This window comes from Scleropages formosus, chromosome 17, assembly GCF_900964775.1.
Source record: "Scleropages formosus chromosome 17, fSclFor1.1, whole genome shotgun sequence".
Taxonomy (NCBI): domain Eukaryota; kingdom Metazoa; phylum Chordata; class Actinopteri; order Osteoglossiformes; family Osteoglossidae; genus Scleropages; species Scleropages formosus.
This window is the reverse complement of record NC_041822.1, coordinates 25,982,454-26,008,290: the sequence shown is the minus strand read 5'-3', so window position 1 is coordinate 26,008,290 and position 25,837 is coordinate 25,982,454. Positions and strand designations below refer to the sequence as shown.

The window sequence follows — 25,837 nt, the reverse complement described above, 5'->3', positions numbered from 1 at the left end:
CCCCCCCCCACACCTGTCACCTGTGAGCCCCAGCCCCGCGACACCTCTAACGGCCTCGCTTTCCCTGCCGGGGGTCCTCGTGCCCGTTGTGGACGGAAAGCAGCCGTTTCTTCCTTCGGCCACAGTGTCCGTCATGAGAAAACTCCAGACACCACGAGGTCAGAAGCTGGATGGTCTGTTTTTGAACGAAGGGCAAGCGGTTGAACCGTTCAGCGGGGAATTGCTGACCGTGGCGGGAGACGCGTTCACACTTAATACCACCTTATTGGTGAGGACATCGCGAAGGACTCGAGTGTAACTTTCCTTCAAGCCTTAAAGTGACTTTTTCCCAGATGGAGTCTGACATGCGGGACGTCGAGAGGAACACGGTCGGCGGGACGCAGAGGGACACGGTGGGACATGGTGGGGCTGCGATTCAGGCACTGTGTGACAGAAGGAGCACTTGGACGATCGGAGTGTGTGAAAGTGGACATTGTGTGGGTGCTGCATCACACTGTTCTACTCACCTGCTCTTAATGTCACAGCAGATGAGCTATTTATTTCTAGAGTGATACAAGGGCATGTTTCATAATGTAAATTCCCCACAAAAAATTTAATGGTCTTTAATGGGTTTTTTCTGTAAAGTAATGTTTTTCTGTACCGTTTTAGTGTTATTAGTTTTAATATTCCAGTCCTCTGCATTTGTACCCCCGCCATGAAACGATGTCTTCCCCAGAAGCACAATTTCGAACGCTGTAACTCTGGTGTTTTTTCATCTACCTCTTGAATTGCAGTTCACGTTTCTAAAGCCACCTTTTCTGCACTGTTTTGATGTCACATTTGTGATGAAAGTGCTTTTATGAAGGACATCCTCCCCTGGTTATTCCTCTAAATATAGATTGTTTTCAAACCAAAATGTCAGTTCACTGTGTCACTCTGCATTTTTTCCACCTTTGTTTACTGTTTAAGGTCCTGCTGTGGCAGAAGACGGCCGCTGTAACACAGATGTGAATGGGGGTGGTGTTCGTACCCCCTCCGTGCCTCCGTACCCCGAGTCTCGTTGTTCACGGGGGCCCGTTCTGGAGCCCTTAGGACATCAGTGCCTCGCCTCGTTCTTCCTGGCGCTCGTTGCTCTGACAGCGTCAGATCTGTTTCTTTAGCGGCTTTTCCCACAGATGCCAAACAAATGGCAACCAGGTGTCTGGTCTTGAGCTCAAACGGCAACCCTGGGAAGCTGTCAGACGAGTGTCAAGAACGGGCCTTGACCCCAGCTCAGCAAGGGATAGTCTCCTCATGTCTGACATCCAACCTCTACCGTACTCTGTTGCCTGATAAGTTACAAAGGACAGTTTTCATGGCAGTGCAGCTGATTTAAAAATCCATCCATCCATCCATCCATCCATCTTCAGCTCATCCCCACAGCTGCCAAGATTTGCTGTTTCCTAAGATGAATTAATGTGGTAAAGATATTTATAACTACGTACGACTCAATTCTTCCAATGATGTGTCACAGCAACAATAATGAAGCTAATAAAACTTGTAATTAATGTGGATCTTTCCTCTGTAGCTCTACATGGCTCCCCAACGCAGTTGGTATTAGAATGCGCTCCACAGAGCCGAGGAGAATCCTGCTGTGGAAAGTGCAGTCTCATCCGGGGATGATGAGACCGGCGCCTATTAGATCACTAAATATTTTAACACTCCTGCGAGGCATATGATGACATATGCAAATGACGGTTTTTAGTTTTGATTGTACTTCTGACAGAAGTCCGCAGATTTAATTAGATGCTAAATTAGGGGAGGTGAAGGCGGCATATGAAATGAAGTGATTCATGCTTTTTTAAAATTTGATGATGAACTGAAGAAACACTGTTCCCTGGTGTTATGTGACCGCAGGACACACACGGGTCTTTGACAAATACCTCACGCTAAACCTGTGGAAGACTCCATCACAGCTGTACACCTGTGAGACAGCTGGGGCTCAAACCCCGAGCTGAAGCACTAGGGCCCCTTCTTCAGGAACTAACCAGACTGTTGCCTTGGTGACGCCGACATCGGCCCTGGAAGCTCCCCCACACGCACGCTGATGAACCTGGAGTGAAAATGTCACACATACGCTCCACGTGACGCACCCAGAGTGACAGGTCCTCCAGCACAACACTCACATGCAGAAAAACACAAACATCGGCAGCTGTGCGCTTTGGTTTTCGCCGAATGAATAAATGTAAAAAGTAAAGAAGATGTACAGTTGCACCCCAGACTCAGCACAAATTACTTCTTTGTGATGATTCAGACATCACTGATAGCTTTGCAGCTGACAGAAAGAGCTGCCCCACAAAGAAAGAATAGAGATATCTGGGTGGCTCACATCCCAAGTGCGTCAGAAAGTTAGACCCTCCGAGAAGAAGGTAGAGAAGTGAAACCTTTCTGATGTTCTCTTCGCGCAGGACTTGGAGCCCAGTCATAGGTAAAGATGATTTGATGAAACAACCACGATGCTTTTCCAACATTTATTGACCCTCAGATGATGCAACATTCAGCATCCATTTGTGACAAACTTTTTGAAACCTTAGGTTCAGGAAGCTCTTCACATCCTTGAGCAGCAGTGACTGCAGTTGAGCCTGTCTCCTTGGTCCCTCTTACATCCATTTGGGGGAATTTGGGCCCATTGACACTTTGAGAACTTCTTAAAGTCAGTGATGCATGGAGAGCTCACCACATCCTGCTGTATTTCAAAGGGCTTTTGGACCAAATGTTGTCTAGGTTACTGTGAAAGGCAGATCTTCTGCAACATACCCTTATATAGATCCTCTTGTATATGTAGGATCTTTGTCTAGCTGTATGTCACAGATGGCTTCACAGTGTTCTCTCTAATCTTCAGATACAATAGTGAATTCATCATCGTTTCAACACGCATTCACGGTAAAGACCAAAATCACCATGGTTCTGATCTCCATAACTCTCTGCCACCCTTCATCTCTGTACAGTTGTGAGGAAAGTTTGTGAACCCTTTGGAATTATCTGGTCTTCTGCGCGAATGACTGATAAAATGTGATCTGATCTTCATCCAAGTCATAATGCTAAATGTCGAGTGTGATTGAGCAGATCGGGTTGGGATTGAAAAAGTATATCATTCCTTAGACGTAGTAACAGGTGTAGGCTCCTTTCGCATTAGTGACCTCAACCAAAAAACACATCCTGTAGGTACGGATCAGCCCTGCGGAGTGGTTACAAGGTGTTTCAGTCTATGACTCTTTAGAAAAGCGTATATTTCTGGGATGAACGTCCTGCTTCAGATCATGCCGTAGCATTTCAATGGGATTGAGGTCAGAACTGTGACTTAACCTTTCTAAAGCACAGAATTTTTTCTCTTTAAGCCATTCTCTGTCACTGATTTACTCCAGTGTTTGAGGTCATCGTCATACTAAATGACCCATTGTCTTCTAAGCTTAAAATCACAGACAGATGCCCTGATAGTCTCCTGGAGAATTACCATCATTGTTTCCTCTGTGATTGCAGAGCTATTCAGCTTACGAGGCACCAAAGCAGCCCCATAACATGATGCTCCCACCACCATGCTTCACGTTTGGATGATGTTTTGATGTACTTGTGCAATGTTGTTTCCTACAAACATAACAATGTGAACTTTCAGGAGTTCAGCACTTGTCTCCACAGATCCCACAGAGCAGAGTCCCGGTAGTGTTATGGAACATTCCAGCGGTCTTCAGCAAGCTTGAGTCAGCTATCAATGTTGTTTTTGTAGAGTAGTGGGCAGGGAACCTCAGACCCACACCTGATTGTCATCTCACTGATTGGAAATTCCAATTACCTTCTTTCCAAGAGCTTTGTGTGCTCTTTCTGTCCATGACCTTGACTATTAAACAGTATGTTCAATAATTATATTGCAGTGTACAATTTTATTTGTTTAATCAGGATGTCTTTTAACCAAAGTGTTTAATCAGACTGTCTATTATTATGACTCGACATAATATGACATGAAGATCAGACCACATTTTTTTAGCCATTTTTACAGAAATTAAAATAATTTCAGATGGTCCCAAAACGTTCTCTTACAACTGTAATTACTGTAGTTGAACACAGACGTTAACTTGCTCAGAAACCCTGGTGTATAATTACTGTTTACGTCATACAAATAACAAGTAACTAAATCTGATTGAGACGACATAGGACTGGTCGTTGTACCGTGATGGATACTTAAGGCTATCATGGTAAAAGTGCTGTGCCAGTCACTGTCCTTGAGCTGTACAGAGTTTCCCTCGGCGCTGTGCGGACTGAGCGACGGCTCTTGCACGTCATCGAAAGGCAGCAGCACTCAGAGACTCTGGGGTCGCTTTGTCCTGCAGGGCATCTCGCCGCTCTGCTGCGAAGGTCGTGACATTTCCCTGTGTCTGTTCACATCAGTGAAACAAGAGCAAAGGTCTGTTAACACCGTGCACGTTCCTGGTGTCTTCTACAAATGTACAGCGGACAGAGAGTCATAAAAACACCCAAATTCCACTGAAGTGGCGCAACAAGGATTCTGTCCCCTTCAACGTTGAATTAGAATTTGGCTTTACTGAGTAATTGGGGGGGGGGAAGCAGAACCTGAACTACGCAGGTATGATGTAGAATTATGAAAGGATCCCTTTTCAGTCACATGTTGTGAGTTTTTCCTTAATTTCGTATCCTGAACTGTGGCAAACGGACCTCTGAGCTGTTCCTCCTGCGCTTTTTGCTTTTCTGCTTCTGCTCGTCTGAAGGGGACTTCAGAGTTTCTGGTAACTGTCCTTCCAGTCCTTTTCCGGAAATGGAATTTGTATTTCATCTGTATGCATTTCGCCGGAACCCTGAGGTCTGGATGACTGACAGCCGCAACCGTCCTCTTCCACCTGCGCTCCTGCGCCCCCCTCCCCCCGACCACCACATCTCCAGGACTTGACTGAAGGAGTGTGATTATAAGGGACCTGAGCAGGTCTGAAGTCACACTCTGGTTCCCCTGTGGCTGTAAGAATGAATTTTTTCTCCCATCATTTCAGCAGATGCCACTGCTCCAATGTCCCCGGAGTCTCCTTGGACCTTGTCTTTCCAGTGTCCATTTGGAGAACTCTTCTCATCACCGTTCCCTTGGAGGACTTCATCTCACCAATGGTTGCTTTTGGCTCGAGTTTTCTGTTTGGAGGATCTTTTCTTACCATTTCCATCTCTTAACACACAGTCAAGATGCTTGTTTGGTGACAGTCTTGACTTAGCAACACACGTTGCTGAACTCTAGTGAAACACACAGCAGTGATCACCAAAGAGATCGTCCTCCTGAGAAGGCAAACGTGTGAACGACAACGCGAACACGTGCCAGCGCTACAAATGGTCCAGAGGTTCACCGAGGGGCGCTGCAGCAGGCACTGCAGCGGGCATTTGTGGTTCTGGGGAGCTCTTCTCCTGGCCCGCTCCTCCTGGGGTGTCCGAGCTGCTCTCTGCCGAGGGCCACGTAGAAGTGTGCTGGCGGCTCTCCAGCGAGGAAAAGGTGGTGAACTGCACTCTCTTCCTCTTGCTGGTTGGTGAGTTGAGCGACTCGCGGCGGGTGCACGCCTGGTGGGGCGACTCTGTGTCCCCCAGCGAGGACTCACTGGGGGTCTGGCAACTACTTCTCCGGCCCCGCGAGGACACCGTGTCTGATCCCGTGCCGATATCGATGATTGTGGTGGCGGTGTTGCGGCTGCCCTGCTGCGTTGGCGTACCCGGAACGTTCATCACCAGCTCCGCGTCCGTGCCCAGCCACACCCAGTCATGCCGGTGACCGGGGGCCTCTCGCGACGGGGTGGGCACACGCTTGCGGTAGACCCTCACCACGTAGGAGACGCAGTTGACGAGGAAGACGAGGATGGCCAGGCAGAAGACGCCCAAGAGAGCGTACATGCCGATCTCCAGGTCCGAGAAGGAGCGGGAGGCCTGAGTTGGCCCGCTGCCCACCTCCACCTCCACTGCCTTTTGCTCAGGCACCTCCGCCTGGGAGGGGAAGTTGGTGTAGCCCACCAGGCTGCCGTGGTCCTTCTCCGCGGCACCCTCCCCGAAGCTTCCCTGGCTTTGAGAGCTGCCTGAGCTCCCCAGGCCCCGGATGTTTCCCCGCTCACGGGTTTCCAAGCTGCTGCTGGACACGCCCCCAGATGGCACGTCCTGCCCGGTGGATTTTGCGGTGGTGGACACTTTGCGCATGGCGCTCTCTTCACGGTCAAAGGTGGTCAGCGCCAGGCGGTTGCGTGTCGCCTCACGTTCGCTCTCTGGCTCCTCACCATCGTTACCGTAGTCACTGGCACCGCCTGCAACTGCACCCCGAGGGCCCGTGGTCCGGAACTTGACCTTCAGGCTGCCGCTGCCTACCGCCAGGGTACTCTTACGCTTGGTCTTTTGGCACTCCTCACTGATGACCATCTCCACCTTGACCAACTCGCCCTGGCCCTCTCCTTCTGCCACCACAGCTGCCTGGGTGTTCTGCACCGACACCACGCCCGTGTCCAGGGATGTAACTGCCAGCATGTAGTAGCTGGGGTCGTAGATGTCCAAGGGCGTGACACAGCCATCGCTGAACTGGATCCATAAGCTGATCACGGCTTCCTGGAGTAAAAAGACCATCTTTGCATTAGAATGGAATATTGAGAGCAAAGTTAATTTAATTTTTTCCTGAATTTGTAAGTATTTTCTATGTTAACTTCAGAAATAATCTGCAGAAAAATGTCCCTGTAGTCAAATGAAAATCCCAGAAAATATTTTGTCACTCTGTAGTAATGAAATATCAGATGTACTTGAAATATAATCATCAATATTAAAAAAAGATGGTATGCTGCACAGCGTTACCATTAATAAATAAATGGGCAATTATGATCAGCATGAAATATACACCATATGTCCCTGAGACTTTCTATTTACAGACCTGTTAATTCATTATTTATTTGCTCTGGAGTCTTTTATCCAAAGCAACTTATGAAAGCAAAACTATTTAATGTTTAACTGTTTAGTGTTCATTTTAAAACTATTACCAGTTCACAGAGCTGGACACTTTACACAAGTGTAAACATGCACACCGGAGCTGAGAGCGTGGTGCGTTGGGGTCCTACCTGCTTGGGGCTCTGCAGCACTTCCTGTGTGGTTGTCGTGGCGACGATGGCCCTGTTGCTCCCGGGGCTGAGCTGCAGCGAGAGCGAGAGGCCCGTGACCAGCTGCACCCCCAGCTCCGTGATGGTCACCTTGTCGTCCAGCACCGTCACCGTCTTCTCCGCCAGGATGGAGTCCGACAGGGGGGAGAGCACCTGTTGCGGCACAGACAGATGGGGGGCGCTGTGTCGCACAGTGGAACGAATCACAGCGCAGAACTATGGCACAGCTGCGATGGGGAGGCTCACGGGCCGATCCAACACAAGCGCGTGCATCCATCAGTGTCCTTCTGACAGACAGGAGCGACAACGTCGACTCATCACACGGCAACGATAAACAAACGTTCACTAATGTGTCTCTGTACATCATCATCTAACAACACTGAGCGGCGAGATGCCTGTGATGGATTTCCCATAGTTCTGGGCGATAAGTGGGTGTAGCAGTGTGTCAGCAGATGTACGATGTGATATGAAACATCACTGTTCAAAGTGGTTCATGACGTTTGTTGTATTGCTGATTTTCCAGCTCATGCGGTACTGCTATTAGGTCCTGTCTGCGATACTTTCTCGCTCGTCTCAGCCAGACGTGTGCCGGGAAGAAACACACACACACACACACACACACACTGCACTGTTGACGTGTCGTCTCACGAGCTGCGCACAGCACAAGGCTTGTTCAGCAGAGAACTCGGCGTGTGTGCTGAACCTCAGGCAACCGGGCCACGAGCCCACGTGACGCTCACCTGCACGGCCGTGACCCCAGCATCGCGGCCCGACAGCACCCTCCCCCGGTGGAGCCTGGCGACTCGCGAGTCTTCCACCCTCAGGAAGTAGCGCACCAGAGGAGTGACGTCCACCTGCCAGTCGCGGCCCAGGAAGTAGGCCGGTCTCCCCCGCTGGTCGGCTCGCTCGGCCACAAAGTGCGTGAGCACCTGCACCAGGGCATGCTGGTACTGCAGTGTGCAGCCCTTCGCCTTGCGGTCCTCTTCCTCACTGTCCCAGCTGTTCCTTGGGTCACAAAGAAAGGCAAACACTCAGAGCACCTCCTGCATGGACCCCCCGCACGGACATCTGACCATCCCTTGAGCATCCCCCAGTTTGGAGGCTGCGAGGAAATAAATGGAACCACTTGAGGACATCAAACTTATGGTGCTAAGTGGTTAAGAGAGAGAGGGTGCGGTGGTGCAGCAGCACAGTGGCGCAGTGGGTTGGACCACGGTCCTGCTCTCCGGTGGGTCTGGGGTTCGAGTCCTGCTTGGAGTGCCTTGCGATGGACTGGCGTCCCGTCCTGGGTGTGTCCCCTCCCCCTCCGGCCTTACGCCCTGTGTTGCCGGGTAGGCTCCGTGACCCCGCATGGGACAAGCGGTTCAGAAAACGTGTGTGTGTGTGTGGTTAAGAGAAGACTATGGGATACTTATGTGCATGTGTACATGTTTGTGGAGCATGACAGTCCTGTCATGAAGTAAATCATTTGGTTCTCACATTTCTGAAGACCTTGCAGCTTCTAAAGATATCTGTACTTCTGTTTGTAAGCGCCCACCTGACTCTATTGCTATGTGCCTGATGGGTGAGATACCCTCCTGAGAGCCCCGTGATGGGTCCACTGACACACTCAGCATGGGACCCCTGGCAGACCCCACACTGGTCCCCTACATTAGCAGAGCCTGTGATGGGCTTCCTGACACACCCCAAATGGAAGCAGCGGCAGACCGTACCTCCTGCTGGCCACGATGGGGACCCTCCAGCCCTTGATCTGACTCAGCTCGGTGTCCGACACCTCGATCTGCAGCGGGAGCCGCGGGATCCACACGTTCATCTCCAGCTGGGCGCTGAGGTAGCTGTAGGTGAAGTTCACGGCCATCTTCACTCTGCCCTTCGTCTCCTTCCCGTTCACAAAGACGTAGTCGCAGCGGTCCGACACCTGAGCCAAGAAAACAAGGAGAGAGTCCAGGAAAATACTTCATTTCCAAATGCACCATATATAGTACAGAGTCACTTCATCTAAATATTTTTACTAAGCTACCAACTAATACCTGTAAAGAGCTGCTAACCCTAACCCTAACTCACAACATGTTAACTACAGCTTCATTCATTCATTCATTTGGTCCGTTTACTCTACATCTTCTGAGCCCTCATGCTGAATACAGAGTGTGAGGAGCAGAGCCAGTTTAACACTCCCAGCAGCCCGACAGCAACCCACCGCACCACTGTACCAAAAGTTTACCGCCATAATGTCAGAGGTCACTCACACATTTGGCGACAGATGTAGACCATGCTGCTTTATTTACAGTAAATCACTGGAAAAAGCAAATAATTGCAACCTTCAATGAAAGCACACACTTTCGCGTAGGAATATTTAATTTGCAGTAAATGAGAAATGCGCTTTGGAAACGCACAACTAAATGTTTTCTAATCGAACACCAGACAAATATTTCTAAATACTTTAATAAACTTAACAAATTGCTCAGCCGTTGATGGATAACCGCAGTAATAAAGTCAAGCAGCAGCAATAAACTGGAAGACATTGAATGCACGGCTAATCCTCCATAATGAGTTATAGCTTAGCGAATTTATGTTAATTTAATAAGTAACCACGCCGCATTAAACATCAGTCCTTTGCAGCGATTTCCAAGATCATTTACTGCATTTGAATTTCTAATGTAACCTTGCTGGGTTTCTGGCTGCTGCTGAAAAATCACGTGCTCTTGCGTTGCCAAAGAGACATTCTCCTCTTGCTTGTGAGCCCTATCAATATTCCGCCGCTTAATCAATATGATAATTTACAGGCCATTGACTTTGGGCTGTTATTGCCTCCAGAAAGCGCTGCGATGTATGGCGGAGCCGTGGCGGCGACTTTGGAGGGAGGCTCAAGGAGGAGCGCGGCGAGAGCGGCCTGCTCCTGGAGGACGCGGAGGGAGAGCTGCGTCTCTCCGAAGGCCCGGCGCGTTGTCACATCCTCTTACGCTGCTCACTTGACAGGCCACACGCCAAGCGAACAATTACCAGCTGCAATCTTCCTGCACCGTTGCCTCATCTCTGGGCCTGGCCTGGTTAAAAAGATTAATTCTAAGCAGGGGTTTGGGGAAGAAAAGCTCTTAAGAATGATAAGATAATAAATGGATGAAGTGTGACACGGCTCCACGATAAACACTGACTGCTACTGCCAGGAGACATTATCTACTACCCACAGTGCCTCTTGATTATAGTCTTCGCTGAGGGGCAGCTTCGAACTTAACTGGAACTGCCATCTGTATGCATGAGGCAAGCAGCCCCATTTCAGCTTCTTTGCGGCGTCTTGCCCTCTTCTCGATGCCCTAATCAATGGAACGAACATGTTCGCACTTGTGTTACGAATTGCAAAGCGCCGCGGCGAAGAGAGCAGGAGTCCGTCAACAAGCCGATTCCAAAACCCGGCCGACATCGACACGGCGCAATGACTCCGACGAGCTCCTCCGGGAGTTGTTAGCGAGAACCCGTGTGTGTGCGGCGAGCGGTGGGAAGGCTGCCCGTCAGCCCACGTTGCTGCACTCTGACACTGACGGGCCGCCGCTCGTGTCGCAGCCAGCTTTGTCTCGGCGTCTCGGCAAATCACCATCTTCCTTCCGAACATCACCCTGGGCACCGCGAGTGACAAGTCTCGCCATGCAGGGACACCGAATGTACGCTACACTTTCCCCAAGGGAAACGCCTCCTTAGAGACCGTTGCTTAACCGCTCCGGTCGCAATGGTCCTTTTCAAGGCCGAAAGCCCAACCGTTGTACAAAGAGACGGGCGGCATGTGAACGCAATTCCATCCGTCCGGCAGAGCTGCGAAACAGGCACTGGGGCCCGTTTAATTACTCGGTACTGCCGGGTCGTGGGATTTGGTCACGCTGCGATAATGTCTGTTTGTGCGAGGCTTTTTCTTTTTCAATCATACGGTTAACACCTGCCGTTTCTGCTCTCTTGGTATTGCAGCCTCATTACGAGAACTTTCCACAGCTAAACACAACACGGGGATGGCAGCGGAATTATCCTCACAGCCGCGATCTCTCGCCACATTACTTATTAAAGACCACAGAGGATCTTTCTTATAGCGTTTTTCCACTGAAAACACCCTTGAGATTGTTTTAAAAAATTCTATATATATGTACATATATACTACCCCAAGAGATGGGATTCCTTGCACCAGATTTTCTGTCTAGTTCTGGCAAACCCCTGTGTATGCTGGATGTTATTCAAAATGAGCTTGTTATACGGTTTATTTAGCTTCTACAGTTTGTATCTGCGGACTTAGTAATGTGGAGAAAAAGAATAGATGCATCTATATTTTAACAAAAGAAAAAACAGTATTCATTACACCATTTCATCAGTGAATCCACCCTTCATAGTTTCTGGATTTTGGTTAGTTTAATTAACTTGAGGAATTAATGTTTTATTCTCTTTTAAGTTTTAAAAATGAACAAATAAAGAGTACATATTTAATTAGCACAAGTACACCTGTTAGTGTTGCAATATCCTTCCTTATAATTGGTTTCCCCACACAAATTTGTCTGAATACGAATGAAAACTTATATCCTCAGCCAAAGGGTCCCAATTAAATGATCTGATTTAGTTGATCAATAAATACAGTGTAACTGTAAATGTAAATGTAACTGGTGTGTTATAAATTACAAGTGATAATAAGCTTGTTATAAAAGCAACATATGAGAGTTCTCCAGGACTAGGATGAGATCCCCTGCTTTGTGCCCTATAAAAATAAAAAGTATAATGACATAAGACTGAAAAAATGAGATAAAAAATATTTAGCCAGGGACATTCATTCCACAGAGACAAGCTGTGCCTAACCAGTTAGTACTGACAGTAGGGGCTGTTTGGCACTTCCCAATTCAGTGTGTTTCTCTTCGGCTCCTGCGGTGCACCAACAATCCTGAGCCTCAAAGCAACTCCCCGTCAAACTCTGAAGTTCCTCTGCAGGAAGTTTATCAACACCATCCTGGAAACATCTCCTGCAGAAATGTCAAGTTTTTTGTGTTCCTGACTGAACTCGGAGCAATACACCCTAACCAGGAACAAAGAAATGTTTTATGGTTTCCGCAGAGACTGAAGTATATATTTGATTTACCACACATTTCTGCTTTAATATTAATGTTTGAAATATAAAAATGCAGGAGAGCATTTGCAAAACAAAAAGTAATTATTAGTTATATTGTAATTAATTGCCACTTACAATATTTTCATATTTTCAGCTCCTTATCTTGATATATTTTAAGATCAGTTTAGTTCAGATCTATTTCTATGCATATATTTTGAAACGCCTACAAACTAGTGTGTCAATATTTTTTAATGGCATTCCAAAACATCATTCTACAGTCACTGATAACTCGAGTTGCTGCTTTGTTCACATTTGAACAGACTAACAAATGTGCAGATACAATAAACGATAAATCTTCAAAAGTCACAGCACAGAAATGTTAATAACCCTAATTTATCAATATGTAAAAAGTCCTTATACATTAAAGTTGATCAGCGAGTGAAAGGGTCATTTGGTCCATATTAAGTTAGTGTTTCTCAGTCTTTCGTGCAAATCTTGAATATCAAACATCAGCATTGTTCTACTTTCCTTTGTTTCTTAAGAGGATTAGAGTCAGTCAGAATGACATAAACAAATGGCATTCAGGACAGAACAATGTGATGTGAGAGATGCTGTTTCATAACAATGTTACATTATTAATAATTAAAAAAATGACTCTGAAATGAGGCTCAATATTGTCAACAAGTATAACTATGCCAGCATATTCTGTATGGTCGTAACACTTCAGAACCATATGTAGAATTCTTCACATTTGTTATTTTTGTAGTGCAGATACATTAAAAATTATCCAGGATCAATAGGGTCAGCAGGTAACGTGATGGTCACAAATGGTCTTATAACTTATAACCTGCCCCAGTTGGGCTCTGCTACAGGATCTTTGAGCTGCAAGTGGCTATCGGGAAATAACCGGCTCTATAGAGTGGTAATATGATATTTGACAAAAAGTGATCAGTGAGTCAATAAGTTTTGTTAACATTTCTGTTTGTGAAGGATCAAGACTAGTTGAAGATACAGTACATACTCTTCTTTTGGTAATAGCACCATTACCATCTTTGGAAAGACACATACTGCATGTTAAACAGAGGAATCAAGGTTTTTACTGGTAAAGGTGTGTAAGGACTGATGCCCACACGCAACATCTCATCTGACACTCATAGACCAGGCTTTAAATCACCTTTGTTTGCATCATACTAAGGGGTAGAGACCAGTTCCTTGTAGATAAAGACCAGACCATCCTGGACCCATCCCCATGAGTGATATGTGTAACGTTAACTAATGTATAAATCATGCACAGAAACCTGAAAAGAATTTGTTTCTGTCAACGTAATCCGTCCACCCAGCTTCAGCAAGCGCTGGTCCTGAGCGGGGTCGTGAGAACTGGAGCCTATCCCATGACACCAGCCACACAGACAGTCAATGTGGAGTTACCGGTCCAGCTCAATTGCCTCTTTTTGGGAGGAAACCCACGCAGACACAGGGAGAGCATGCAAACTCCACACAGAGTGAGCGGAGATCGAACCCACGTTCTCCGGCACCACCTAGGCGCTGTGAGACAGCAGTGCTGCTTGCTGCTGCACCGTGGCGCCCAATGACCCATGGACCCATGGACCCATAGACCAATCGACCCATGGACCCATAGACCAATCGACCCATCGGCCCATCGGCCCATCGGCCCATCGACCCATCGACCCACCGACGCAGTCACTGCAGAAATCTCCTTTTGTTTGCAAGTCTTGGGTTCACATTTCCAGATCCAGACTACAGTAGATATGTCTCCAGCTTTCAATGCACTCTTTTGACTTTTTCCTTTCAACAGTTGCAACGGCATGTTTGCGGTTCCAAAATCAGACCTCGCCATTTCGGCACAGCTGCCCCTCTCCTTTCGACGGCTGCAGACAAGCAGTAGCCGGAAATCATTTTTTCTTTCCGCCGCGTGACTAATGATGCGTGCCGGAGGACCGTGTGCGACTGTAATGAGCGCAGGCGGCTTACATCCAAATAACGTGACGTGAGGAACACGCAACGCGCCAATTTATCAGCATGCCATATGGCTTCAATATACCGCAAGAACCCAGATGAGCTGCATCTTGGTCGGCTCAACAGATCACAAGACAAAGCGGCTTTTAAAAAATGTTATTGTACCACGGCATTAACAGACTGACGTTTGGCCTAACGCAGGTGTGTAATAATCCGAAGCCAAAAGTTTGTCGTAAGTAGTTTGTGTGAAGTGACGTTGAACGCAGAGTGACAGTGACACTGTGATGCTGCATCTTTAACAGGCAACATGAACATTATTACGATGTTATTCTGGTGCTGTCATAATTAGCTCCCCTCATTGCCTTTGTACACACCGCCACTGTAGAAGAGGGGACTGGCTAAATAATCCTCATTTGAAGCAAACAGCAGTGAGTGATTTTACACCCCAGCAAAAGCTGATTACTTTGTGTTTAAGCGCGGCCAATCCGCAGCGCTCTGGGGAACCCGGTGACGGTCGCAGTAATTCATCATGAGTCATCACACAGGTTCCAGTTAAACTTGGGTTCCTGTCGCCTCGTGGGCACAGGGGTCATTCTTCATGTGCGGACACCTTTCACGTACTGCGGTAAAAACCCCGATAGACTCAGCGGCCCTACGGATTCACTGCAGGTTCTGGCGACGTATCAATCGCAGTCGAGCCATAAATAGGGCCGAATGCTACTCATCATCCTCAAGGAGACAACAAAGTTAAACGCCACCACCTGCCCTACACTTACCTGAACTCGTGGACTTTACCTCATCTCTGTAAAATGCATTCGTGCTGTAACTGCGCCAGCAGCTCCGGTCCTGCGCTCACCTCAACGGCTCGCCTGCGGCTTTTCTTCGAACAGACGGTGACCTTTTAGTTGAGAAGGTGTCTTTTCTTCACCTCTGCGCTTGAACTCTATGGAATCCATCCATGTCCTAATGCCACCACCCAGATGTTGCAATTCCTTCTATCCTATTCATTCTTCTATTCCAGCGTGTGCTGATAATACCACTCAAATGTCCTCATTTCTTCACCACTGCTTTTGAATAATCAAACAGCAAGCAGCCAGTGACCCTTTTTCGCTACCTGACTGGGGCAAAGTGTCCCAAAGCCCTCCGAGGCCATCATCTCGCCCTTCGCCCCAAGTCACTTCCCATGTTTGCCACATAACCTGTAACACCAACTTCTCATGCCTTCGTTTCTGAGTTACTTCAAGGTGGGCTGTTGAAAGAAGCTGCTGAGCTGCACGGGATCAATGCAAGAAGTGTTGCACACGTGGAAAATCTCCAAAGAGGCTTACGGCTCCGTATCCTCAACTGCGGCACGCGAGCTCAGGGGCCCTCGGAGAGGCCTTTAACGGCACCCTCCTCTTACCTTGAGGATGTCCTTGTCAGTTGACCGGCAGTCCGTGAACTCGGACACATCGGTGATGGAGCCGTCCTCTTCTACAGCTACCGTCCGCACCGGCACGGTCGCCTTCTTGCCAGTGAGCACTGCCGTGTTCAGGATCTCTGTGTCCTGTATGGGATGACATACAGCTGGATGGATGATACAAATAAAAATATGAATTATACATTTGTATGATCGCATTTATTTAATGTCGCATTTAACCAATAAATAACTAGAAGTTATCGGTGATTCCAACCACTACTGCATAACACACGTTTGCCTGTTGGAGGTTTTGGTGCTGTCGAGGGGCCCTGGCCGATTCGAACCCCGTCCCTGGGTGGTCCAAAGACTTCTCATCACATTTTGACAACCTGGATTAAGTAGCGAATGGTAGAAACACATGCTGCTTGCACATATTGCGCTGAGCGATTGAGCAGCCAAATAAATGCAAATAAATAATGGAAATAAATGAATAATTGAAGCAAACATATTTATTGATTTCAATAGTTTTTTCTTTACATATACAATACATTTTCTACAATCCCTGTTTTACCCCGTGAGCTGATGGATGGCAGTAAAAAGAGGTGCCCAAACAGAATAAGAGTGTAAAACTGACTTGATTCGACTCACATCCATAGTGTTTACAGCTCATTTATTTCGACTGAAGTTAATAGAAGTACACACACGCACGCACACATTTTCATAACCGCTTGTCCCATACGGGGTCGCAGGGAACCGGAGCCTAACCCGGCAACTCAGGGCGTAAGGCTGGAGGGGGAGGGGACACACCCAGGACGGGACACCAGTCCGTCGCAAGGCACCCCAAGTGGGACTCGAACCCCAGACCCACTGGAGAGCAGGACCCGGTCCAACCCACTGCGCCACTGCGCCACCGCACCCTCCTTATTAGAAGTATTAAAATAAAAAATCTTTCACATTTTTTTAATATGTCACAGCTTTATCCAACAATTTTGCAGAACCTAACAAGCAAATAAATTCAGGGATTTCTGCATTAATAACATATAAATGATCTACATACATAATATATGTGAATATAACATATTTCTGCTATATTTTACCGTATTAAACAGTAAAATGTCACCACTTCCATTCTTTCAAAATTGCCTACACTTGTTTTCCCAAGCAATGACCTACAGAAGTAATTTAAACTATTGTAGTCAAGATAACAAACATAGTATTGAAATAATGAAGATAAAATTCTTCCACATATACACATTAATATATTCTTTGAAAAGAAAATAGAGCAGAATACTTTTAAAAAGTGGTTACTAAGGAAGACCTCCCTGGTAACAATTTGCAATATTATTAGAGATAAAGACATTTTTTTTTCTTATTTATTGAGAAACCACATTTCCTCATTGGGAGTAAAGAAATAAATCTTGTGTAGAAGAAAAATAGAAGTAACACAGGAAATGTTTGTTTTACAGGAAAAGACTGGAGTAAATTACCCAAACATGCTCTTAATTTAGAAGAAGAACCTCATAAATAAACATTTGTGTTAAGGCCATTAGTCTTGCGGTGAGGAACAGAAGAACCGTGTTTACTGTAGTACAGCTGAGGGATACAGTAAATAAGGAAACGGGGACAACAATGAGCAAAACTGCGAGTGTCTGAGCTGCTGGGTGCTCTTCTGCTTATTAATATCCTATTTATTCAGCAAATCATTTCCTTTGAACTGTAGTGCTGAAGGAGACTTTAAAGGACTCCATGGACAGCGAGGAAAACAAAGGGGTGGATGTGGGATGAAAGCGGGAGTGTCGCGGGAAGCGCACGTCCTGAGACTGAGGTCTTCACCCTTTGGACACGTCACGGGAAGGTCGAATCTCCAGAAAAGGTGGCGATGATGGAGAAATTGTGGGCGAAGGAAGAAGATGAACGACGTGCGGTCGGACGGACTCGCCCTCAGTGACAGTGGACTGGACACAGCCCTTCAACACTGAGGATGCAAGTGAGGGCAGAACTTTCTGGAAGGATTTTGTGCGGTGAGCAAGACCTGACATCTTTTCAACAGGAAGCAACGTTTACTCTTTTGATACCGATTTTTCCCTTTTGGAAGGGAGTCTAAGCATCGTTAGCAACGGCACTAACTACAGTATCAACAATATTCTGTTTTATCGAGGACAGTTGTTCATTCTAATCAGTTGATCAAATCACTTTCAACTATGAGCATTAAATTCTTAATTTACATTTCAATCAGACTGACACCCTAATAGCCATAAATCTCTGCCTATCAGTTCCATTCATCTGTCATTCCCTCCTGGCCCAATAAGATATACATATTACAGATTTAATAAGTGGAAATACTGTATATCGAAACAAAAGTCATATTTTAACTATCTGAAATATTTATTATTAAGGAAGCCAGCCATGTCCTACAGTGCACCTTGATAAATTATCAGCAAACGGCATAAAGTGCACTTTGAACGCGAAGCTCGTATTTTGATCGATGCCTTATTTTAATCCGCAAACAACTGTGAACAATACGAGTGAATGCAAATGAAGGGTACAAACAAAGCTCTCCTCGGCAGTGTTTGTTATGGGAAGCCAAGGAAAACTTTCTCTTCTGGAGGTGCCTGGTACATTTTAATAAGTGCTCGTAATCTAAATTCTGTCAGGCCGTAATCTTTCAAAGAAATATAAATCAACAAATGAAAAGAAGGCGGATTGTGAAGATGGAGATGAAGAGGGGTCGCGGTGCTCGGCTGCGTTTCGTTTTTTTTTTGGCTGCTCTCGGGTCCTTTGAGCCGCGGCATCATATCACGAATCAAAATTGCTTTAGAAAATTTACAAGGCAATTCCAGCCACAGGGCACGTCGAGCCTGAACGAAAGGCGTGCGAAACCTTTCCGTCTATCGCGTTACATGTTGCGAGACTTCAGACGGGTCGGCCGGGGGTCTCCTCCTCGCTTTCGCTCCCTCCGTTCGGCTCCCCGTACTTCCATTCACGTGTGTGATTGTCACGACACATGGAGACAGGCCCTCGCGCTCAAACGGACTGGGATAACAGATGTAATAAAATATACGCGAGCAGATACGCAAGGCTGAGCGCACGTCCACGTGGGAAATCTCGCAGCTAAATTGGAAAAACTTTACAAATTTGCAAACACCTGGCCAGGTCCATAAAAACACTGTAAACCTGTGTCCCGTGGGAGCTCTTCGCCTCTTTACAACACAATGTGTTACTCATTCATTTAGCTCATGATTTTCTCCAAGGTGACTCACAAGGTTAAGTTCGCCTAGCAAGGTACTTACACTGATTTACCCCCTTACCCTGCAAGGTAGGTTTTACTGTAGCAATTCAGGGTGAGCACCTTCATCGAGTACTAGAGCAGGAGCTGGGATTCGAACCTGGGTCCTCTCTGGGCCCTCTAACCACTACGCCACCTGCTGTTAAAGTGCCCTCATTGGCTTTTCCTGGTTTTTCAGGGAAAGCACAGAAAGAAATTCAATTTTCCTGGAGAATGTTTGGATGATAATGATGTGATCAGAGCAATTACAACCATGGCGACGATGCTGCGGCGTCTCTCATTTTCTCCAACAATGGGAACATCGGGCGCGTCACAGATAGGACACCGTCACACAAATTGCTGCGCAGCTTTTCCCAGAGTTTGTTTTCTCCGGCAAGAGAGATTATTTCCCAGATTAACTGTGAGCTATTAAACCCAAAAGGAGGGAGTAAAAATAGAGTGACATGCATCAGCGCGAATTTGGGCTCAGGGATGAAAAGACAGCCGATGTTTTCAGACGCTGTGGACAAGATGGACATGCGACCACCCGTCAGAGCGCTGCTCCCTGCGCACGTGATCACGTCTCACCCCGGTCTGGGGTCGCCATCCTCTGAGCTGGTTGGGGGCCAAAAGGGCAGGAGGGCGCCGCTAAAAATCTCCTATCCATATCCAGCAGATTGGACAGGTCACCAGAGGGGCGCGGGGGAGGGGGGGTTTGGACCGGAGCCTACCATGACCAGCGGAGCCAGGCCCACAAAATCCCTCTGGGTCCTATGGATCCGCATGGCTCCCTCAGAACTCCCTCGGGGGTCTCCTGGCACCTCCAGCCGCCACGTAATGACCTGACTCTCCGACGGAGCTCCCAGCTCCTCTGTCTCAAAGTCCAGCTGCACGACCTCCTGGGGGCTGTTGTCCGGCCTGGAGGAGAAGAGGGTCGGCCGTTTACAAAACTTAAGGCATTTACTGAGCCTCCAGAACGAAAACAGCCTGGTTGTGGTATAAAGGATGTACGGTCTTCAGATATACAGTATACGCAACATTTACACTTGTCAACATTTCAACGGCCAGCTTAGATTGGTTGAGAACTGACAAGCGCCACGAGAAGTCATTCCACGAACCGCACTTGACCGTCAAAATTCACCATTTTATACTAATAAATGACCAGGGTAACAACTGGTGACCACTCCTCCAAATAAATTGATATTTCTGGCAAATGATGTGATTTTATGATAAGCACATCCTGGCCACAAATAGTTTAGTTCAGTTCCATTTCGGTGTATGCAAAGCATGCAGACCAGGTCGAGCAATAGAATGGACAACATGCGTGGTCTAGGTCATTCTGAACTTGTTATGATTGTTGGTGGCGAGTGTGGTGGTTCCAGCATTTCAGAAACATCTATGATCCCGGAGTCTTCACACACTACAGTATCTAGAGTTTGCAAAGAACGGTGTAATGAGCAAAAAGTAGCCAATCAGCTGTACTTCTGTGTGCAAAATCACCCTGTTAATGTGAAAGGTTAGAGCGGTGTGACCCCTGAATCTAGCAGCAAGGTCACGAGTGCAAAAGTAACAGCCTAGTGCAGCGGTGTTGTGCAGAAAGGCATCTCTGAATGTACAGTTCACTGAACCTTTAAGTGGATGGGCTACAGCAGCAGAAGACCACACCAGGTTCCACTCCTGTCAGCTACGAACAAGAAGACGATTCTGCAGTGGGCTCATGGTTACCAAAAGGGGATGATTAAAGAGTTGAAAAACATCACCTGGTTGATGAATTTCTCTTCAATTTCTGATATACTGATGGGTCAGAATCTGGCATCAACAACATGAATCCATAGAGCCATCCTGCCTGTAGTTAAAGGTACGGGCTGGTGGTGGTGGGAGCGTAATGGTGTGGAGTATATCTTCTAGCCACAAATTAAGCCCCCTGAGACAAAGTGAATGCCACATTGTACTGCATACTGCACTGTTGCTGACCAGGTGCATTCCCCGTCCCCTCCAAGTGGCCAGTCAACCCTTCTTCAGATGGACACTTCCAGCGGGACAAGGCACCGTGTCACAAAGCACAGATCACCTCAGGAGGACTCCGGGGACATGAAAGTCTGTTCTGTTTACTCATTCCGTTTCCCTTTGAACGTGTGGCTGAAACAGCTGCAGAAGATGCATGACACTGTGGAGTCAACCTGGACCAACATCCATGAGGAATGTTTAGAGCACCACGCTGGGTTCATGCCTCAAAGAGTTCAGGCTGTTCTGGAGGCAAAAAGGTCACATAGTCGGTACTAGGGAGGTGTACCTAATAGAGTGTCCATCGAGTGTCTCCTTCATCTTCACCACGGAAGAGATTTTAAGGATTTTGTCTTTCAGTCCTTTTTAGTTAATGCATCGTATGTAAAGTGACAGTATCCCATCAGAGCTCTGCCTCTAATCTCTTCATCCTGGTACTGGAGTTTCTCTGTCCAGCAGACTTACATTTGGATGAAAGACTGCGCAGCAAACTGGGACCCCCGTCCCCCCCCCCGTCCCCCCGCCCCCCTCTCCATGCTCCTCCCCCTTGACCCCCCAGCCACCCCTTCTGGCCCGTAATTTCCGGCAACCTTTGGAAGTCGCTAATCCACGGCCGGTGCCAGCTGGGTCGCGGAGCAGAAGGCCGCGCTGTGCTCCCTGCGGCTGTCGACACACTTCGACGCTTTCAAACAGCAGCGCAGCGTGGGGCTCGGGGTCGAGCCGTGAGGCCGGGGGCAGCGGGGCAGCGACAGATGTGCATGAATCTCGCGTATCTGCGTGGCGCTTGGAGGTGGCCCACGTGAGCGCCGCCAAGACTGGCTGCAGTCCGCCGCATGATGACTGTGCGTCGACTGCGTGACGACTGCGTAGCCCACGGTGCGAAAACCCAGAGACACACTCATCTCTCACCTGTCCTGCTGCAGCTTGTGCGTGTGCGCGTATGTGTATGTGCATGTGCGTGCGTGTGTGTGCATGTGTGTGTTTTCCAGCCCTCTTCACACATATCCTGCAGAGACACACACAGTACTCCCGCTGCGCCGGACACAGTGCCCATTCCCTCCCTCTTTGAAGATTATTTTCTGGAAATCACCCTTGTTGCCCCATTGCCCTGTGGGTCCTTGGTCACTCCCACCCTGGTACAAACGTAACTGACGCATTTTTTAAGCTACAGTTTTATTAATGTTACAGTTTTTTTCAGAATGATTAAAATAAGTATGTATTTTATGTATAAATATGTATATTTACACGACTGTCTTTGTTATTGTTTTTGCTCGGGGGGGGATGCAGTGGCGCAGTGGGTTGGACCGGGTCCTGCTCTCCGGTAGGTCTGGGGTTCGAGTCCTGCTTGGGGTGCCTTGCGATGGACTGGCGTCCCCTCCCCCTCCGGCCTTATGCCCTGAGTTGCCGGGTTAGGCTCTGGTTCCCTATGATCCCGTACGGGACAAGCGGTTCAGAAAAGGTGTGTGTGTTTTTGCTCGATGGATGATCGGTTCCAGTTGCACGGCCCACAGGCACCAGACCACAGCAGATACTGTTGACTGGACTCACTGGGGCTCCAGTGCGATACTTATAGCGGTTTAAGGTGGATTCGCCGAGCACCACATTACGCACCGTTACCTCGTTTAAGGAAAGGTTTAAAAAAACAGCAGGGATAGAAAGTTTATATATGAGACCGAACGAAAGACACTTAGATGAGACATTGAGAATATTACGGTAAAAGCGGTGTTCCAGTTTCACATTTACCACTCTAGTGAAAGCGTGTCTCTGACAAGCTGCATGTTGACCGATGTGCGCAGGTGAGTCCTGACTGGTCCTTCCACCTGCTCAGTGCAGCCTTTTTCCTTCAAAGACTGGAGGGGGGGGGGGGCGTCGTAGGGGAAGAGCCGCGTCGCTGCTGACGCGCAACTCCTGCGCTGCGTCTCGGAGGGGTGGAGCGGCGCCACCGCTGCTGCATATGGGCTCCATATAAAGCAGGCAAGAGAAGCTTTCACTTGAAAGCAAACTGCCATCGATCGTGTTCGTCTGAACGGCCGAAGCACTTGAGCGCACAGGAACAACGAGCGCTCTCGTGGGACTCGAACCCCCGACCTCCCGCTGCACCGTCTCTCCTCCTCCTCCTTTTTTTGCTAATTACACACTAATTGGTACACGTTGCACGCAGCGAACGTGTCAGCGGTGATTTCGGAGGGCGTAGCGCACAACGCCCTGGAACGAGCCGGGCCCTTTGATGCGCCGCGTTCGCAACATTCCGGATACAAAAGAGGCCGCGTGTCGTTTTTGCCTCCGGGAGGTCCGGCGTCATGAAGCGCTCCTCTCGTCTGAGAGCCGCCCGCTTTCAAGGGCTTTTCGCTCTTTCAGCATTTAATGAGATGGTTTCATTTCAATGTTCTGGTTTCCCCCCTCCACCCCCCCCCCACACCCACACCCACACCCACACACGAAAACCATTTCCTGATATGAAACGAGGAAATTATTTGCATAACAATTTGAAACAGTTGCGCATTGATGTTATTTTCCTTATGCAGCCTTTTTAGAAAAGCTTGTATAAAAACAGTGGGAATATAATGTTCTGCTTCTACTCAAAGCTCTATTATCAATAACCAAGCACTCTGAATATGGGGTGTGTACAGCCTGTAATGCGATAAACTCAGTGTACGTCAGCAGTCAGCAGTTTACGGTCTACGACTTGTTTTAATTCATTGCCTTTATAGTTTGTTTGCGTTGCTCTGATTTTTCCCACCTTCTCTTGCGCTGTCTTTGGTCGTCCTGCGGCTCCTCACCGCGGTACTCTGACGGGGTCCCTCTTTCAGGCCCTCCTCATGCGAGCCTTATTAAAGTGGAGCGCAAAGCAATCTGGTGGGACGTACAGTGTGAGAACGAGAGCGCTGCCCTCGGTTTCCAATAACCGCGCCAGGAAGGAACCTTTCAAACAACGGATGCTCCCTGGAAAGCGGAAGAAGACAAATTCATACTTTGATGGATTGGGTTCGGAGCCTAAAACCACAGGAGGAGAGGAAAAAAATGCAATTTTCCTGTGGTGCTGAAGGACAGCAATTTGTCATCGTTAGACGCAGATCTGTGTTTTAACAGATTCCGGATTGTCTGCTGCTAACAGGAGGAGGCCGCTAACAGTGCAGTGTTGGAGTTGAAAAAAAAGTGTTAGTTGACCGATGTGGTGTTGCGGTGTTAGAGTTGACCGATGCAGTGTTAGAGCTGACTATTGCAGTGTTTCCATCTCTCCGTGATGTCCCCCTGGACACTGCCAGCCTCTTCCCACAAACAGGCTCCTCCGACGCTACAAGGACGTGGAGCTGAGCGCAGCCTGAAGGAGTCACTGCTGCTGTTTCCTTCAACTCAAAGTCACATGTGCACTTTTCTCCACGCACGTGACCTGCTGCGCTTTCCGGAACCTTCGCAGAAAGGAGGCTATTTAAAGCACCGGGCTGATCCTGAACTCCGGCGACACCAAGGCTCCACCCGAGATGTCGAGGTGCGCCCCTTGCGGGCGACGTGACCTTCCTTCCCCTGGGCCACACGCCACCTCGGGTGCTTCCGTCACGCCGGCTCAAGCTTAGCGGGCTGCTCAGCCACCCAAAGGTTACAGGTTCAAATCCCAGCAAGACTGCTGCTGTTGCGGGCTGGAAACTTTATACGGACAAGGATGACGTGAGGTCGGTTTATCAGTGGGGAGGGGCCTTAAATCCAAAACTGGGGCGGCAATGCAAGGAGGTGCTGGGAGGGACCGCGTTACTTACCTTTTACCGACCGCGACCGCCTTCCTCTGACACAGCACAGCGACGGTCCCGTCCTCGCTCGTGTCCAGCGCCGTGTCCCACAGCGGCGAGTTGCTGGGCGTGGCCGTGCAGAAGGACACGCCCTTCTTCACCGTGGCTCTGCCGGGACAGAGGGAGGGGACACCGGTGACACCCACATTAATGTCACAAATAAGCACAGGTCAGACAGCAGCTACTGAAAACGGTCATCTTTGTTAATGCGATGAAAGGGGATGTAAAAGCGAATAAATGCAGTACTAATATAACAATTTAAAAAAATAATTCCCTTTTAAGTGCGGTGCGTTTTAAGAAAATTCGGCTTTTTGTAGTACTGTAAAATATCAGTGAATAAGTGGCGTTTCTCAATGAGTCAATTAAAAATGATGAATGGTTGCCTTTATCACAAGTGTCACAATAGCGCTGTGAGTGGTGCGAGGCCTGGCTCACGAGAGCCCGTTTCCATAGCAACGCTGCTCCTCAGCCGGAGAGGAAGCTGTCAGACACACTCGGCGGGTCCGTCCCGGCGACACACGCGCCCTCGAAGCAAGAAAGCACCCGGACACCCCGTCGGGCTCCGAGTGGCGGGATGCGACCCTCCCTGGAGTGCATCTCAAAGTGGCTTTTTCTCTGTTTCTGCGCCTCCGCTGGAACTCGAACCCTCGAAGGTCCGCACGGCTTGTGCTCCCGCTCTTGTTCAGGGCTCTGCATTAACTCTTTGTGTTCCAGCTGCTCCTCCAAACGCTGCTCAGCCCAACTCCGGAACGTGTCGGAAAGACCAAATTAAGCAAATGTCGGGCTCCGAAATACTACGGTAAACTGTAGTCGAAGCGAGGCAGCCAGGGACTTGTATGTACGTCACTTTTACATCAGTCAAATGCGAGACACGCACACAGGTCACGTGAGGGGGAAGGGATTTACAACATAAAGAAATGGCTCAAAGGAGCAGAGTGCGAGTTCCTTTGCTCGGCAGAAAGAGGGAACAAACAAAGAAACAAAGAAACAAACAAACGTTTATATGAACATTTACATGTGTAGCAGATACTTTTCTATAAAGGGACTTACATTTCCGAGAAAAACAAAAAAAACAGACAAAATGTGAACAAAAATGCAGGCGACGCAGCGAGCGACGTCACACGGCGCCTTTGGTGTGTGTGGAGTGCTGCTCTCGCTACGACCGCACAGTTACCGTTGGCACCGCGGTAATTAGTACTAGAGTAAAAC

General features: G+C 48.2%; 1 protein-coding gene across 1 annotated transcript in view; it reads right to left on the bottom strand.

Moving 5' to 3' along the window:
- Window positions 1-5,334: 5,334 nt before the first annotated feature.
- LOC108921832 (transmembrane protein 132D) overlaps window positions 5,335-25,837 on the bottom strand; it is a 32,769-nt gene continuing 12,266 nt past the window's right edge. The window contains exons 3-9 of the mRNA XM_029259734.1: window positions 24,599-24,736; window positions 19,571-19,757; window positions 15,578-15,721; window positions 8,840-9,045; window positions 7,868-8,132; window positions 7,089-7,280; window positions 5,335-6,588 (exon numbers count right to left, since the gene is read on the bottom strand). Of these exons, the coding sequence (XP_029115567.1) occupies window positions 5,335-6,588; window positions 7,089-7,280; window positions 7,868-8,132; window positions 8,840-9,045; window positions 15,578-15,721; window positions 19,571-19,757; window positions 24,599-24,736 (2,386 nt within the window). The remainder of the gene's footprint in view (window positions 6,589-7,088; window positions 7,281-7,867; window positions 8,133-8,839; window positions 9,046-15,577; window positions 15,722-19,570; window positions 19,758-24,598; window positions 24,737-25,837) is intronic.